Below are 17,063 nucleotides of genomic sequence, written 5' to 3'. Positions count from 1 at the left end.
TGTATAACTGATATATATTCTGTATAACTGATATATACTCTGTATAACTGATATATACTCTGTATAACTGATATATATTCTGTTTAACTGATATATATTCTGTTTAACTGATATATATTCTGTATAACTGATATATATTCTGTTTAACTGATATATATTCTGTATAACTGATATATATTCTGTATAACTGATATATACTCTGTTTAACTGATATATATTCTGTTTAACTGATATATATTCTGTTTAACTGATATATATTCTGTATAACTGATATATATTCTGTTTAACTGATATATATTCTGTTTAACTGATATATATTCTGTTTAACTGATATATATTCTGTTTAACTGATATATATTCTGTATAACTGATATATATTCTGTTTAACTGATATATATTCTGTATAACTGATATATATTCTGTTTAACTGATATATACTCTGTTTAACTGATATATATTCTGTATAACTTATATATATTCTGTATAACTGATATATATTCTGTTTAACTGATATATATTCTGTATAACTGATATATATTCTGTTTAACTGATATATACTCTGTATAACTGATATATATTCTGTATAACTGATATATATTCTGTTTAACTGATATATATTCTGTATAACTGATATATATTCTGTTTAACTGATATATATTCTGTTTAACTGATATATATTCTGTTTAACTGATATATACTCTGTATAACTGATATATACTCTGTTTAAATGATATATATTCTGTTTAACTGATATATACTCTGTATAACTGATATATATTCTGTATAACTGATATATACTCTGTATAACTGATATATATTCTGTATAACTGATATATACTGATATATATTCTGTATAACTGATATATACTCTGTACAACTGATATATACTCTGTTTAACTGATATATATTCTATTTAACTGATATATATTCTGTATAACTGATATATATTCTGTTTAACTGATATATACTCTGTTTAACTAATATATATTCTGTATAACTGATATATATTCTGTTTAACTGATATATACTCTGTTTAACTAATATATATTCTGTATAACTGATATATATTCTGTTTAACTGATATATATTCTGTTTAACTGATATATATTCTGTTTAACTGATATATACTCTGTTTAACTGATATATATTCTGTATAACTGATATATACTCTGTATAACTGATATATATTCTGTATAACTGATATATATTCTGTATAACTGATATATATTCTGTATAACTGATATATATTCTGTATAACTGATATATATTCTGTATAACTGATATATACTCTGTTTAACTGATATATATTCTGTATAACTGATATATATTCTGTATAACTGATATATATTCTGTATAACTGATATATACTCTGTTTAACTGATATATATTCTGTTTAACTGATATATATTCTGTATAACTGATATATATTTTGTTTAACTGATATATATTCTGTTTAACTGATATATATTCTGTTTAACTGATATATATTCTGTTTAACTGATATATATTCTATTTAACTGATATATATTCTGTTTAACTGATATATACTCTGTTTAACAGATATATACTCTGTATAACTGATATATATTCTGTTTAACTGATATATATTCTGTTTAACTGATATATACTCTGTATAACTGATATATATTCTGTATAACTGATATATATTCTGTATAACTGATATATATTCTGTATAACTGATATATATTCTGTATAACTGATATATATTCTGTTTAACTGATATATATTCTGTTTAACTGATATATATTCTGTTTAACTGATATATATTCTGTTCAACTGATATATATTCTGTTTAACTGATATATATTCTGTTTAACTGATATATACTCTGTTTAACTGATATATATTCTGTTTAACTGATATATATTCTGTATAACTGATATATATTCTGTTTAACTGATATATATTCTGTATAACTGATATATACTCTGTATAACTGATATATACTCTGTTTAACTGATATATATTCTGTATAACTGATATATACTCTGTTTAACTGATATATATTCTGTATAACTGATATATATTCTGTATAACTGATATATACTCTGTTTAACTGATATATATTCTGTATAACTGATATATATTCTGTATAACTGATATATATTCTGTATAACTGATATATATTCTGTATAACTGATATATACTCTGTTTAACTGATATATACTCTGTTTAACTGATATATATTCTGTATAACTGATATATATTCTGTATAACTGATATATATTCTGTTAAACTGATATATACTCTGTTTAACTGATATATACTCTGTTTAACTGATATATATTCTGTTTAACTGATATATACTCTGTTTAACTAATATATATTCTGTATAACTGATATATATTCTGTTTAACTGATATATATTCTGTATAACTGATATATACTCTGTATAACTGATATATATTCTGTTTAACTGATATATACTCTGTATAACTGATATATATTCTGTATAACTGATATATACTCTGTTTAACTGATATATATTCTGTTTAACTGATATATATTCTGTTTAACAACTGATATATATTCTGTTTAACTGATATATATTCTGTTTAACTGATATATACTCTGTTTAACTGATATATATTCTGTTTAACTGATATATACTCTGTTTAACTGATATATACTCTGTTTAACTGATATATACTCTGTTTAACTGATATATACTCTGTATAACTGATATATATTCTGTTTAACTGATATATATTCTGTTTAACTGATATATATTCTGTATAACTGATAATATTCTGTATAACTGATATATATTCTGTATAACTGATATATATTCTGTTAAACTGATATATATTCTGTTTAAATGATATATATTCTGTTTAACTGATATATATTCTGTATAACTGATATATATTCTGTATAACTGATATATATTCTGTATAACTGATATATATTCTGTATAACTGATATATACTCTGTTTAACTGATATATATTCTGTATAACTGATATATATTCTGTTTAACTGATATATATTCTGTTTAACTGATATATATTCTGTATAACTGTATTCATAGAGAAATATATAAGAGAATTTAGATTGTAAACTGTCCTGCTGTTTCATTTTAAAATAACAATTACCATCCTTATATCAAATATTCAGTTTCTCAGTTTAAACTTTTACAAAATGATGATTCAAATTATAAATTTAGATAGAGACACATTGACTTTCTCCTTGAAACCAAAACAAATTCTAAAAGCTTCCTTAAGGTATGATAAACTGTCAACAATTCAATATATATTTTAGTCAAGTTGGTGAATCCCAATTTTATCAGTCAATTTTTTGTAAAAACATCATTATTAACTATATGGACTCTCTGAAAGGGATACTGAGTTAACAAAACTGAAAGGGATACTGAGTTAACAAACCTAAATACCAAATAAACATTATTAGCTATGTGGACTCTCTGAAAGGGATGTTGAGTTGACAAACCTAAATACCAAATAAACATTATTATCTATGTGGACTCTCTGAAAGGGATGTTGAGTTGACAAACCTAAATACCAAATAAACATTATTAGCTATGTGGACTCCCTGATAATCTCATCTATAAAAAGGGATTAGGTTTATTCCTGGTTTTTACATCCCCCACAATAAAATCTCTAGAACTTAAACTTAATCCTATATTATGACTGACAGTTGCAGTAAGCTTCGAAATATTCTCAGAATTTCACCAGAAAATTTCACAAAAAAAATTTCAAATGCCAATATTTCAATATAAGATAAGTCAAGAATTCTTGTTTAATTTTTATCTAAATTCTTTTTTATCTTGTTGAAACTAAAAATTTATCTTAAGTTTGGTTGTCAAAACTAGACATTCTTTCTTTAAAACAAAATTAATTCCTTATTCATACTAACTTCTTCATTGAATGTTTTCTTAAAATCTTCAAAATAACCTTTTAATTCAATTAAATTCATTAGAAGTTTAAACACAGTAAGATAGTAACATTTTCACTGCATGACTCAGGTTTATTTAGATTTAAAGGGACAACTTCACTATTTTCAGGGGTTGATTTGAGTCTTGAATATATGTAAATAGTCTTTAGAAGTACTAGAAATCTACGAGAATCGTATAATTCCTCTAAAATACTTAAAACTAGGAATTTTTACTCATTATTTTTATATGTCTTTTCTATATATCACAGAATATCTTAAATTGACAAGTCATTTTATCATTTAAACACAGATAAATCTGGACATTCATGGATTTGAAGTCTCAAACACTATTAATAATTAGCTAAGATGAAAAATTCACATTTCTGAGACTAAAGTAAGATTGTCCCTTTAAAGTGTAGTGATGATGAGAGAAATATATTGTGACATGTTGAGGTTATACTTGATCATCATCTTTTACTCTTCCTTATTGACTCAAGTTTTACTCCCACTTGTCTCTTTATGAGTATTGGAAGTGTAAGAAATTACCCCCAAATGAAGGTTTTTATTGTGGTGTATATGGGGTATACAGTAGTGAAATTATTAAAGTTGTATTTTTTTTTAGTTATTGTTTTTTTAAATCAGTGAGAGTTTTAGATTTATTTTTAGAGTTCAACTGTTTATATTCAATGGAAAGTGACAATAGAATAATACATTTCAGGGTATTTTAGATTTCTGTAAGAATAAAAATGTTACAGGTTTGAATCAAAGCAATTATTGAGTGTTTATAAATAGTTGTTTTACTCTTGTATCATCTACATGTCTGTACCTGTGCTTTCGTAACATGACTTAACCACAATGTTGCAACCTAATATTTCTAGTTTTATGTTATCTGTATCTGTTTCTGTATCTGTTTGGTCTAATGAGGATGGACACAATGGCGGAGCCAAAGGGAGAGCAGAAGACGTTTTCTGGCAAAAATCTCATTACCCGGTTAGACATTAGGGCAACCTCAGGTATTTCGCCACCCCCTCCTTGGTCGTAAACCTGGCTCCGTCACTGGATGGACAATGTCATGGAGAGAGAGAAATTTTGCATGGACATAAGAATAAGCCAACTCATTTTCATCTACCACTGGATCAAAATACAATAACAACCTATAGCGTACATGATCTATAAATTATCATGTTTACTATCATCAATCTTTATAACCATCATGTATCTAAACTCGTTGACTGTAAAAATGTTGAAAATTGAAGTTAAACCTGTTTTTATCACTTTCTTAATTTCTGTTTTTTTAAAGGTTAAAAATGGTGGCAAGAAAACTGACATGACCTTGACATTCCTGTTTAAAGATGGTGGGAAACTGTGAAGAGTATTCCAGTCAAGAGTGTCAGTGATATCCTTGGATCCCTTCATCTATTAAAGTATATAGATATCGTAATTTGGAATACTATGTGTAATTTGGAATACTATATGTGTAATTTGGAATACTATGTGTAATTTGGAATACTATGTGTAATTTGGAATACTATGTGTAATTTGGAATACTATATGTGTAATTTGGATTACTATATGTGTAATTTGGAATACTATATGTGTAATTTGGACAAGGAGTAAGAAAGAAGATCTGTAAAGTGTTTAAGAAACACAGACAATGATATTTTTGTGGCAGTGCTAATTCCTACTTTTGTCTGTTAATCTGGACAGTTACAAGTGAGAAGCAAGTTCGATTATGTGAATGATATTCTCTTAAGCATTGAACATTAAGTAAAACAAAGGGATATAACTGTGAAAATAAGACTTCTCTTACTAAAAAACATGAAAAATTGAGAGAAAAATTTTGTGAGCGATAAATTACAAGAACTTGTGGATAAATCTTTAAAATTATGGATACTGAATTTACATTTTAAATAATAAAGGAATTAATAGCTGTAAAATAGGAGGAAAAAGTTGAAAATGAAGTAAAAATTGAAGGAAACCAGTCATTAATATAACTTGATCAGTGAAAACTGAAGTAGAATCATTTATAAATTAAAAAAATGAAATTTGATACCACTTGTTACTAGAACACTTGAGGTCAAAATTAAAATTAATAAATTATGTCTAACATTACAAACCTAACTAATGCTGTGAACGGGCAAAATATTCAACCTTCTATAATCACAGGACTAGGAGTTGAAACAACATTAATTATAGTTCCATCAACAACTTTACACAGCAGTATCATAAGTGCAAATGGACAAACAGTAAGTGTTAATGGACAGGCTGTAAGTGTAAATGGACAGACTGTAAGTGTAAATGGACAATCACAAGGAGAAAATGAAATCACTATTGCTACTGTATCAAGTGAGATTGGGCAAGTTCCTAGTCCTAGTGAGAAAAGTGGACAAATTACTGAGCAAACTTCACAAGTTGATCCTCAAACTGTGAGTGTACATAATCATAATAGACAAGTTACTTTACAAACTATAAATCAAGGTACAGATAATGGTAAATTACAACCCAGTATAGACAATCAAATCAAACCAAGTTTAACAGTAGACCTACACTCATCAACTAGCCTAGTTACCAGTATTAAACCTATTAGTACTGTCAGTCAATCAGAAATAAAAACTAAACTGAAAGTAGACCACACATCAATGGAGGGAGTGACAACTAACATTGTGATGAAGTCAGACGACAATTTCCCACAAAATGACAGTTCACCTCAATTAGAGAGAGAAATCTCGGATATGACACAATATTTAACTGAACCCAACATCCTGTTTACATCTTCTAGTAGCCATTTTAACTTGAATAATGACTTCACCAGTCAAACAACTTTTAGTTCTAATATACAGGACTTGATTCATGATGTACCAGATCTAGGATTAGTTTCTCCAACATCAACATTCTATCTTAGTACAGGGACAACTGTAGACAATCAGGTAGGAAGTTCACTAATTAACCAGAGTGGATCTACATCGGATTATCTTAATTCTAGGATTAACAATGATAAAGGATTAACCCCAAAGCTTGAGGATTATGTTTCTATGACAACAATTCAAAATGGAGTAATCAGTTTAAACTCTAAAATGGATTATCCTAGTAGTATTACTTCTCCCTCCCCTAATCTATCCAGTCACTACCCCCCTTCTCACCCGAGGATGACCCTCTCCCATCGCCCTCCCAGTGCTAGACAAGTCAGTGACATTGTGCCATCAGTGGCAGGAGTCATGTTGGAAACTCGGAGTGTCGGCATAACAGATATTTATCCTGGAAGTAAAGTGGCACCATCTGGTGGATTTACAACTAATTCTGGAGGTGATACATCAACGCAAGGTAAAGATACTTCTTAAATTTTGTCACTTTATAAGTAAGGCAGAGTAACGGGGGTAGGGCAGATTAACGGGGGTAGGGCAGAGTAACAGGGGTAGGGTAGAGTAACGGGGGTAGGGCAGAGTAACGGGGGTAGGGCAGAGTAATTGTCTGTAACAGTCTGAGGGGTATTGGGAAGGGAAGAATAAGTCAAATTGGATGTCTCTATCAGGCAATAACAAGGATTAGGTCAGAGATTGGTTGACTTTGATTCTATTTCCAAAAGGATTTCAACTTTGATTATAATTTTTATTTTTTCTTTTCAAACAAGTTCTATTGAAGCTTTCTCTACCTGTATTGCGAATACATGACAACTCCGACCAAAACACACTCGGACCACTTTTTACAACACACTCGGACCACTTTTCACAACAAACTCGAATCACTTAACCGTTAAAACTCAAACTAGGTCTCAAAAGAAGTGGTCGTGAAAATTGATCTGAGTTTGTTGTGAAATATTTAAAAAAAAAAGATATAGATCCTAGTTTGTTTTGGTCAGAGTTGTCCTGATTCCCTGTGTATTGCTTATGTTTTCTTGAAAGAGTTCAGAAATAACATTAAATTTCACCTCTCTAATAGATGTTTCTTAATTAGACCGTTAATTTCAAGTCCCTGTTTTATATCTAAAATTTATTTATTTAAACCAACTTGATCTATAATCTATATATAGAAATAGGACAAAGGAAAGTTTTCACCCAAAATAAAAATAACTGATCAAAATTACACCCTGAACATTTAAAGAAAAGAAACCACAAATATACAGGAAAAGAAAATAAATTAAAATGAATAACAATCCTTAAACAAAAACACAAACCATCACCCAAACTGTCACCCACACAAACCATCACCACCATCACCCACACAAACCATCACCTACACAAACCGTCACCCACACAAACCATCACCTAAACTGTCACCCACACAAACCATCACCCACACAACCTATCACCACCATCACCCACAGAAACCATCACCCATACAACCCATCACCCACATAAACTATCAACCACACAAACCATCACCCATACAAACCATCACCACCATCACCCACACAAACCATCACCACCATCACCCATATAAACCATCACCCAAACCGTCACTGAACATTCCAAGTTTCAATCAAGATAGAAAGAAAACAAAAAGATATGTGTACATCAATTCATAGTGTAGTTAGAAATCTTCTTTTTTTATTAAATCTAGACCTATAAACTTTACATCCTCTATGTAGGCTAGCTAGTAACAGTTTGTAGTATACTTAATAATTAGAGGTGTAAAAAAACTTGAAACAGGAAACACTTAAATTATTAACCTAAACACTTCAACTGGTCTGTTTTTCCTGACTTATATTGATATACATACAGTAAACTATAGACTTTGTGTTGCTGGTGGTGGGGGGTGTTTTTTAATTAACATTCTTTGGACGCGATATTTTTCCAACTTGAATTGTTTTGCTTGTAAAGATTTGTATTAGATATGGTATATTATACGTACAATGTATTAAATGATATAACATATTTATATATTTATATATAGTGTATCATTGAAGTGGTTTGGGGGCTTGTCTATTGCTTAATATCTCTTAGGTTGATTTAAACTACCACCTCTTAAAGATGGGTTTCCTTATTTTTTAGTATTTAATTAAGCAAAACTATTTGATTAATGGATGTTTCTAATGAATTATCATGTATTCTTTATCATATCATTATTTTCTCATTGCATATAATTAAGAGTTTTAACCAATCATAAACGTCCATTTATGTACAGTCCGGATAAACAAAAAAAGACTTTTTGACCTTTCTTGATCGGTCACTCATTGGAATTCTGCTGGTAATTCTCTTCTAATTTAGCTAATTATGAATTAATTAAGGGCATGTGGTATTTTTACAAGTCATTACAACACCTCTACTTTCTATTCATATAAGTATTAGCATTTTCATTTCCATAAAAGAAAACAAGGGAACCCATCTTTAACAATTTATCCAAAGTCTTTGACATTTCCTTAAAATACTACTGGTTCATATTTTGTAAACATATTAATTGATTAGAGCATTGCGTCTTCACATGACATCATTTGCATGGTTGACCTTGATTGAATAAGTCATCTTCACTCATAATTCCAGTCGACCCAGCTGTAAATGGGTACATATAAGAAGACCAATGCCAAGAGGTTTGGCCAAGCACCAACTGTTGAAAAGGATCCTTAAATGTGAACCTAAGTTGTTATCCTTGTAAAATATAGTTGTTTCTTTCTTTCTTTCAAACATATAGCTTATGTTAAACTAAAGAAATTTTCACTCTGCAGAAGAAAGTTATGAATCTTTACCTTAAACTATTTATTTCAGGGGCAACAACTCTACCTATTAATTTTATGGCGTTGTATATTGCAATACCTGTCTGTTTTATTATTGTAATGATAGCAGTAGGATTGTCATATATTGGTTTTAATAAACGCAAGAAAAAACGGGTAAGATTTTAACTTACATTACAGATAAATATGTAGTTTAAATTCATACTTTATTACAAATTTTCATCTTGGAAAAAAAACAATCTTTATGTATGAGAGAATTTGCCTGTACTCGGTTATTATTCTCAAGTTTCGTGTGTGTGTTCATTTCTACAAAACAAACCATAAAAAGGGCTGTGTTGAAGCGTGCTGATTGGCCTGTTCACAATTCACTCGACATCTTGAATATTAATCATCTTACAAGGTTTACCTGTTACAGTGAAACATGGTAGACAATGAACTGTTTGAAAGACAGTTAGTGATTGATGTAACAATATTGACCTAAAAAGTCTCTTGACAATATTGTGGTGCATCAGATTATTAACTTTATATTGTCCAATCGTCTGAGCTTATCTTACTACTGGCTCATCAATTAACTTTATGTTTTTTTTTACTCTTCGTCTCTATCCACTCGTCTCTATCCACTCGTACGCAGCTCCAACCTGCCCCAAATCATAATTTAACACATCAGCATCAGTTTAATAGTACTAGCCTTGTACATGAGAACTCAGAGAATTTGTTCCTATCACAATGTCACTTGTAATAAATAACACAATCTTTTTAACTGTTATTTTCCAGTGGAATTCAACGAATGAAAGAAGAAATCTATGGTTAAATCCGGTATCTGATGTTTCTATACCCATCAACTCTGTTTCTACCGTATCTACTGACAACGATAATAAAATAACAACTAATCTCCTGTCTAAAACACCACCAGCTAGTAGAAAGGATCAACAAGGTAGGCAATGGGGCAAATAGATGAGTGGATGAGGGAGGGAATTCCAAATAACAGTCAAGTGGAATGAAATAAGGGAGGTAGTTTTTATTTGTCAGCAGACGGGATGATTGGAAACCATCATATAGGACAATAGATCTTATTCACACCTTGTTTTTGGGACTGAAAGAGAGGTTCATTACGTCATCCAATGATAAGATGGGGACATCATATGTATGAATAGCCAATTTGACGTCGTTGAACACTTGCTCAACAGCAAAAAAATGGGCTTAAAACTTTCTCTGAAATATGTGAAGGTAAAATTCATGTAAATGTATCATTAAAAAGCTTCATCAATTCTGATTTTAATGATATAAAATATGATTAGTTTCAAGTTAGCGAGATTGAAGAAGGAGGCTTTAAAGACGTCAAGTTGGAGATTTTATTCAGTGACATAACGTAATCTTTTCAAGCTTTAAGTTATGAGCCTCATTCTGGATTCAATATGGCTGACTTGTGAATAAGGTCTATGGAAGGCTTACAGGGGTAACAATATTTCTATTAATAGCTCAATGAAATGATATGAGGTAGCGTTTATACATTCACAGTGGAAAGTATACGTGTAAATACCATATATCTTCATATAATACAGATCAACCTTTCGATCATTAACTTATACATATAATATCATGAACTTGATTCCTCAAGATATCAATACCCTCATACATTCCTAGTTTTACTCAATCCACTTTCTCTTTCTTATGATGATCTCATAACGTAACATATCCAGAAAGAAAACAAGTTAGGCTGAATACTGAATAGCCTCACTAGGATCCTGTATACCGGCTAGTCCTATAACCAATGATTTTACAAGGATAACAACTCAGATTCTCTAGGATCCTGTATACCGGCTAGTCCTATAACCAATGATTTTACAAGGATAACAACTCAGATTCTCTAGGATCCTGTATACCGGCTAGTCCTATAACCAATGATTTTACAAGGATAACAACTCAGATTCTCTAGGATCCTGTATACCACCTAGTCCTATAACCAATGATTTTACTAGGATAACAACTGAGATTCTCTAGGATCCTGTATACCGGCTAGTCCTATAACCAATGATTTTACAAGGATAACAACTCAGATTCTCTAGGATCCTGTATACCAGTTAGTCCTAAAACCAATGATTTTACAAGGATAACAACTGAGATTCTCTAGGATCCTGTATACCGGCTAGTCCTATAACCAATGATTTTACAAGGATAACAACTCAGATTCTCTAGGATCCTGTATACCGGCTAGTCCTATAACCAATGATTTTACAAGGATAACAACTCAGATTCTCTAGGATCCTGTATACCGGCTAGTCCTATAACCAATGATTTTACAAGGATAACAACTCAGATTCTCTAGGATCCTGTATACCGGCTAGTCCTATAACAAATGATTTTACAAGGATAACAACTGAGATTCTCTAGGATCCTGTCTGACAGATTATCTATATCTTGTTATAGTAGAATGGTCAAATGAGGAAAGATAACTTAATCAAGGGTATCATACTATCACACACCAATCAAATAATTTGATCTATATTTTCAGATAGTCTATATATCTATCAAGTATTATATCAACTAGTCTATATTTTCAGATAGTCTATATATCTATCGAGTATTATATCAACTAGTCTATATTTTCAGATAGTCTATATATCTATCAAGTATTATATCAACTAGTCTATATTTTCAGATAGTCTATATATCTATCAAGTATTATATCAACTAGTCTATATTTTCAGATAGTCTATATATCTATCAAGTATTATATCAACTAGTCTATATTTTCAGATAGTCTATATATCTATCAAGTATTATATCAACTAGTCTATATTTTCAGATAGTCTATATATCTATCAAGTATTATATCAACTAGTCTATATTTTCAGATAGTCTATATATCTATCAAGTATTATATCAACTAGTCTATATTTTCAGATAGTCTATATATCTATCAAGTATTATATCAACTAGTCTATATTTTCAGATAGTCTATATATCTATCGAGTATTATATCAACTAGTCTATATTTTCAGATAGTCTATATATCTATCGAGTATTATATCAACTAGTCTATATTTTCAGATAGTCTATATATCTATCAAGTATTATATCAACTAGTCTATATTTTCAGATAGTCTATATATCTATCAAGTATTATATCAACTAGTCTATATTTTCAGATAGTCTATATATCTATCAAGTATTATATCAACTAGTCTATATTTTCAGATAGTCTATATATCTATCAAGTATTATATCAACTAGTCTATATTTTCAGATAGTCTATATATCTATCAAGTATTATATCAACTAGTCTATATTTTCAGATAGTCTATATATCTATCAAGTATTATATCAACTAGTCTATATTTTCAGATAGTCTATATATCTATCAAGTATTATATCAACTCGTCTATATTTTCAGATAGTCTATATATCTATCGAGTATTATATCAATTTGAGGCTCAGTTAGACAGCCAGATCTCACTGAAACCAGATGAAATCGTATCTGTGATGGAGAAAGCTGAGAATGGTTGGTTTCGTGGAGAAGTTCTAGGAAAATCAGGCTGGTTTCCTTCTAGTTACGTCGAAGAAATAGAACCTCGTAAGTCTAGTTTGTTGAATATTATGACCTTAAAAATGAAATGAAATGAATGGAGTTTTACGTCCTACATCATTATAAGATAATATTGAAGACTAATTTAAATAAAGGAGTAGTACAGATAGTAGAGATAACTTCCTTCATGTTATTCAATTAACAGGAATGTAATATAATCTCAATGACGACAAGCCTCAACTCCCTTCAGATGCAGGTGTCTATAATCTTATACATCTGAGGTCATTATACCACTTTTCATTATGAAATACTAACTCACTTATGATTGATATACTTCCTCGTGTGAAAAGTTCATTATCTGCTATTAATGTTTCACCAATATGTGTTTTGGGTTTCGTTGAGCAGTTCAGATCGTTAATACTTGGTTTATTTATACAAGTCATTTATTTACTGCCCAGACAACTTCAGTTCCTCTGCTCTCTCTATATACAGAGTAAATCTTGCTACGAATTAAACCTTGTTATAACAAAACTGGACTCATCCTAGATCTGATTGTATCTCATGATATTGATCTATTTATTAGTGGTGGGTGACGTGCGAAACAGACCAGCTTACTCTTTTCGAAACACCTGGTTATACTTCTCTATGATTGAAGTTCACTACTTTACAATTCCATGTATTATTCTCCACTTACTGACTTTGGAGAAGGTTTTGATTAATAGAATTGTTTTGCTTGTAAGAATTATTATCTATACAACAAAGGGATCAAAGGAAATTCTGGATGTCATGTTATAAATTTCAAAATAGAAGAATAATTTATATTACAGCATCAATTGAAACACTGGAAAAACTAGAAACTGATGGCTCATTGAAGAAAAAGGGCACAGTGACTTCCTTTTTATTGAAAAAACGTGAAAAACAACGAAAAAGATCACGAAATAAACAAATTGAAGAGAATGAAGCATTAGATGCAGAAAAGGTAGGATAACTCTTTCATCTTTCAAGAATACAAACCACAATCATTTCTTCGAATTAGCCTGCCACGTAGATTCACTATTAAATAGAATTATTATATCCAATGTAGAAGTTTGATTTATGAAGGAATATTTACTAAGTAAAATTACCCGTAAATTTGATGTTTCCAGTTGGGTACGGTTGTGATTAACAACCAATCATCAAATTCTATAGTATTTAGTGTTCACCCTCTGATCGAGTGTCACTGTGAGTTCATTATTGCATATTTACTTTGATTTTACTTTTGTTCTGGTCTGAAAGTTAATTACTTTGGTACCCAAACTTTCAGATTGTTCTTACCTCCTACCAAAACTTGTAATTTGTCACATACAGTACAGTCCTATGTTTTGGACTGTCTAACCACTTGTCTATAATTTCATATAACTGGCCCTTTCCTAACCTAAAGTTCAAACCAAAAACCAAACAATATAATTGCATTTCCAGGATGAAGGTCTGGTGAGTGAAATTATCAACATGAATGATATCAGAGTTGTTTCATTAGATATGGAAGATTTAACACAATCATCAGGTAGGAAACTAAATAAGTAGTTCCCCTATAAAAACAAGCAATAATGAACAAAGTCAAATAAATACAGTAAATAAGTAATTAAAGTTGTATATAAAACTGAAAGAGTTTTGAAGAGAGTAAATGGAAAGCCAACCTAGAGGCATCTTTACAATGTCTAGCTATTACAAACTACACCTTTCATTTATCACGGGAGTTGGTAAAAACAGCGATTTGATTGGATTGTACACAACGAATACAGCCAATCAGTCATTGACAGAAAGACTAAATAATTTGGCCTGAAATGAATTCGAGGGCTGTGATTGGTTGTATTTGATGGTGTACAATCTAATGAAATTGCTGTATTTACCAACTTGCGTGATACATGAAAGGTATGCAGGTATAAAAAGATGGCCTAGAGGGTTGGAGGGCAGGGTGAAATTTAAACATATATATATTATTACAGGTAAACTATACAAGTCAGTATTTCAATATAAAGTATCGTGTAAAGGTGAAATTCCGTTAAACGTAGGAGATGTTGTCGTCTGCTATGATAGAGATAGAAACGGCTGGATGAGAGGAAGAAATCTCAATTCCCATGATGAAGGATGGTTTCCCGCTGTTTATGTTAATGAGGTAGGGCCTGTTTTTTTTATTTGATGCAAGAGATTAGATCTGATGTTTTACCTGTCCAGGGCTTTCAAACTTTCACTTCCCTGTTAAAACAGGAGACCACGAGGAAAGACTGTAACTCAGTTTGTCATGGAGATTAACACCTTGAAGGGTGTAGCTCAGTTTATCACAGTGTTGGTCATGTCCCTGTGTATACAGGGCACCTTGAAGGTAGGGTGTAGCTCAGTTTATCACAGTGTTGGTCACTTCCCTGTGTATACAGGACACCTTGAAGGTAGGGTGTAGCTCAGTTTATCACAGTGTTGGTCACTTCCCTGTGTATACACGACACCTTGAAGATAGGGTGTAGCTCAGTTTATCACAGTGTTGGTCACTTCCCTGTGTATACAGGACACCTTGAAGGTAGGGTGTAGCTCAGTTTATCACAGTGTTGGTCACTTCCCTGTGTATACAGGACACCTTGAAGGTAGGGTGTAACTCAGTTTATCACAGTGTTGGTCACTTCCCTGTGTATACAGGACACCTTGAAGGTAGGGTGTAACTCAGTTTATCACAGTGTTGGTCACTTTCCTGTGTATACAGGACACCTTGAAGATGGGTGTAGCTCAGTTTATCACAGTGTTGGTCACTTTCCTGTGTATACAGGGCACCTTGAAGACAGGGTGTAACTCAGTTTAACACAGTGTTGGTCACTTCCCTGTGTATACAGGGCACCTTGAAGACAGGGTGTAACTCAGTTTATCACAGTGTTGGTCACTTCCCTGTGTATACAGGGCATCTTGAAGACAGGGTGTAACTCAGTTTATCACAGTGTTGATCACTTCCCTGTGTATACAGGACACCTTGAAGCTCGATCTGTTAGAGCATTGAAACCTTGATATCATTTACAAGGTTACATCTTACAGTGGTTGAGTTCTCTTATCTATATCATAGGCCTTTTCTGAATTATAAATTTTAAGCTTTATCAAACTAAAATTACCAGTTAAAGTTTTAGGCAATGTTTCTCTTGGAACTCAACAAAACATTGCATAAAGTAGTTATTATTGTTTGATAAAGCTGTTGTAGTATTTACAAATACTAAATGATCGAATCAGAATGTTATTATAGTGTATTTGTGGGTCAGAAATTAATAATATTATTATAATGTTTCAGGTTACAGAAGAAGAAAGACCCCCAACACCTACTCCATTAACATATGATCAGTTATCATCTAATAAAACTAGAAATTCTAACACTGAGGCTATTGGAATAGGTAAACTTTTACAAATTAAACCAAATTTACTTATTCTCAAAATTGCAAAATTTGAATGGATGAAATACACTCATCTTAGTGGATTATGAATCCATTTGCATTCATGAGCCAAAATCAAAATTTATCATAATCAAATCAAATTGTATCTTTTCCAAAAAATGTTTTAAAAAATCAATAGAAGCCTTGGCAATTCTCGACAGACTCTATGACCTTAATGAACTAACATCATTGGTAAGATTGATCTGAAGCCCACAATTGCAATATTTTGAATTGCTACCGAATAAGGACCATAAAAGATAATGAAAATATCTTATTACAGAACATAGGGTACCGAGGAATGACCATACAGAATACTAACAATATCTTATTACAGAACATAGGGTACCGAGAAAGGACCATAAAGAATACTAGCAATATCTTATTACAGAACATAGGGTACCGAGGAAGGACCATAAAGGATAATAACAATATCTTATTATAGAACATAGGGTACCGAGGAAGGACCATAAAGGATAATAACAATATCTTATTAGAGAACATAGGGTACCGAGGAATGA

At 30.8% G+C, this 17,063-nt stretch overlaps 1 protein-coding gene across 1 annotated transcript; it reads left to right on the top strand.

Annotated features, from left to right (window-relative positions):
- Positions 1–12,987: 12,987 nt before the first annotated feature.
- On the top strand, positions 12,988–13,146 carry LOTGIDRAFT_56530 (hypothetical protein; the record flags this gene model as incomplete). Its single annotated transcript, XM_009058951.1, has 1 exon — positions 12,988–13,146. A coding segment is annotated over one exon (159 nt), but the record flags the coding sequence as incomplete, so codon positions are not given.
- Positions 13,147–17,063: the final 3,917 nt, after the last annotated feature.

The sequence above is a fragment of the Lottia gigantea genome (genome assembly GCF_000327385.1).
Source record: "Lottia gigantea unplaced genomic scaffold LOTGIsca_362, whole genome shotgun sequence".
Lineage (NCBI taxonomy): Eukaryota > Metazoa > Mollusca > Gastropoda > Lottiidae > Lottia > Lottia gigantea.
This window is presented reverse-complemented; position numbering and strand designations above follow the sequence as displayed.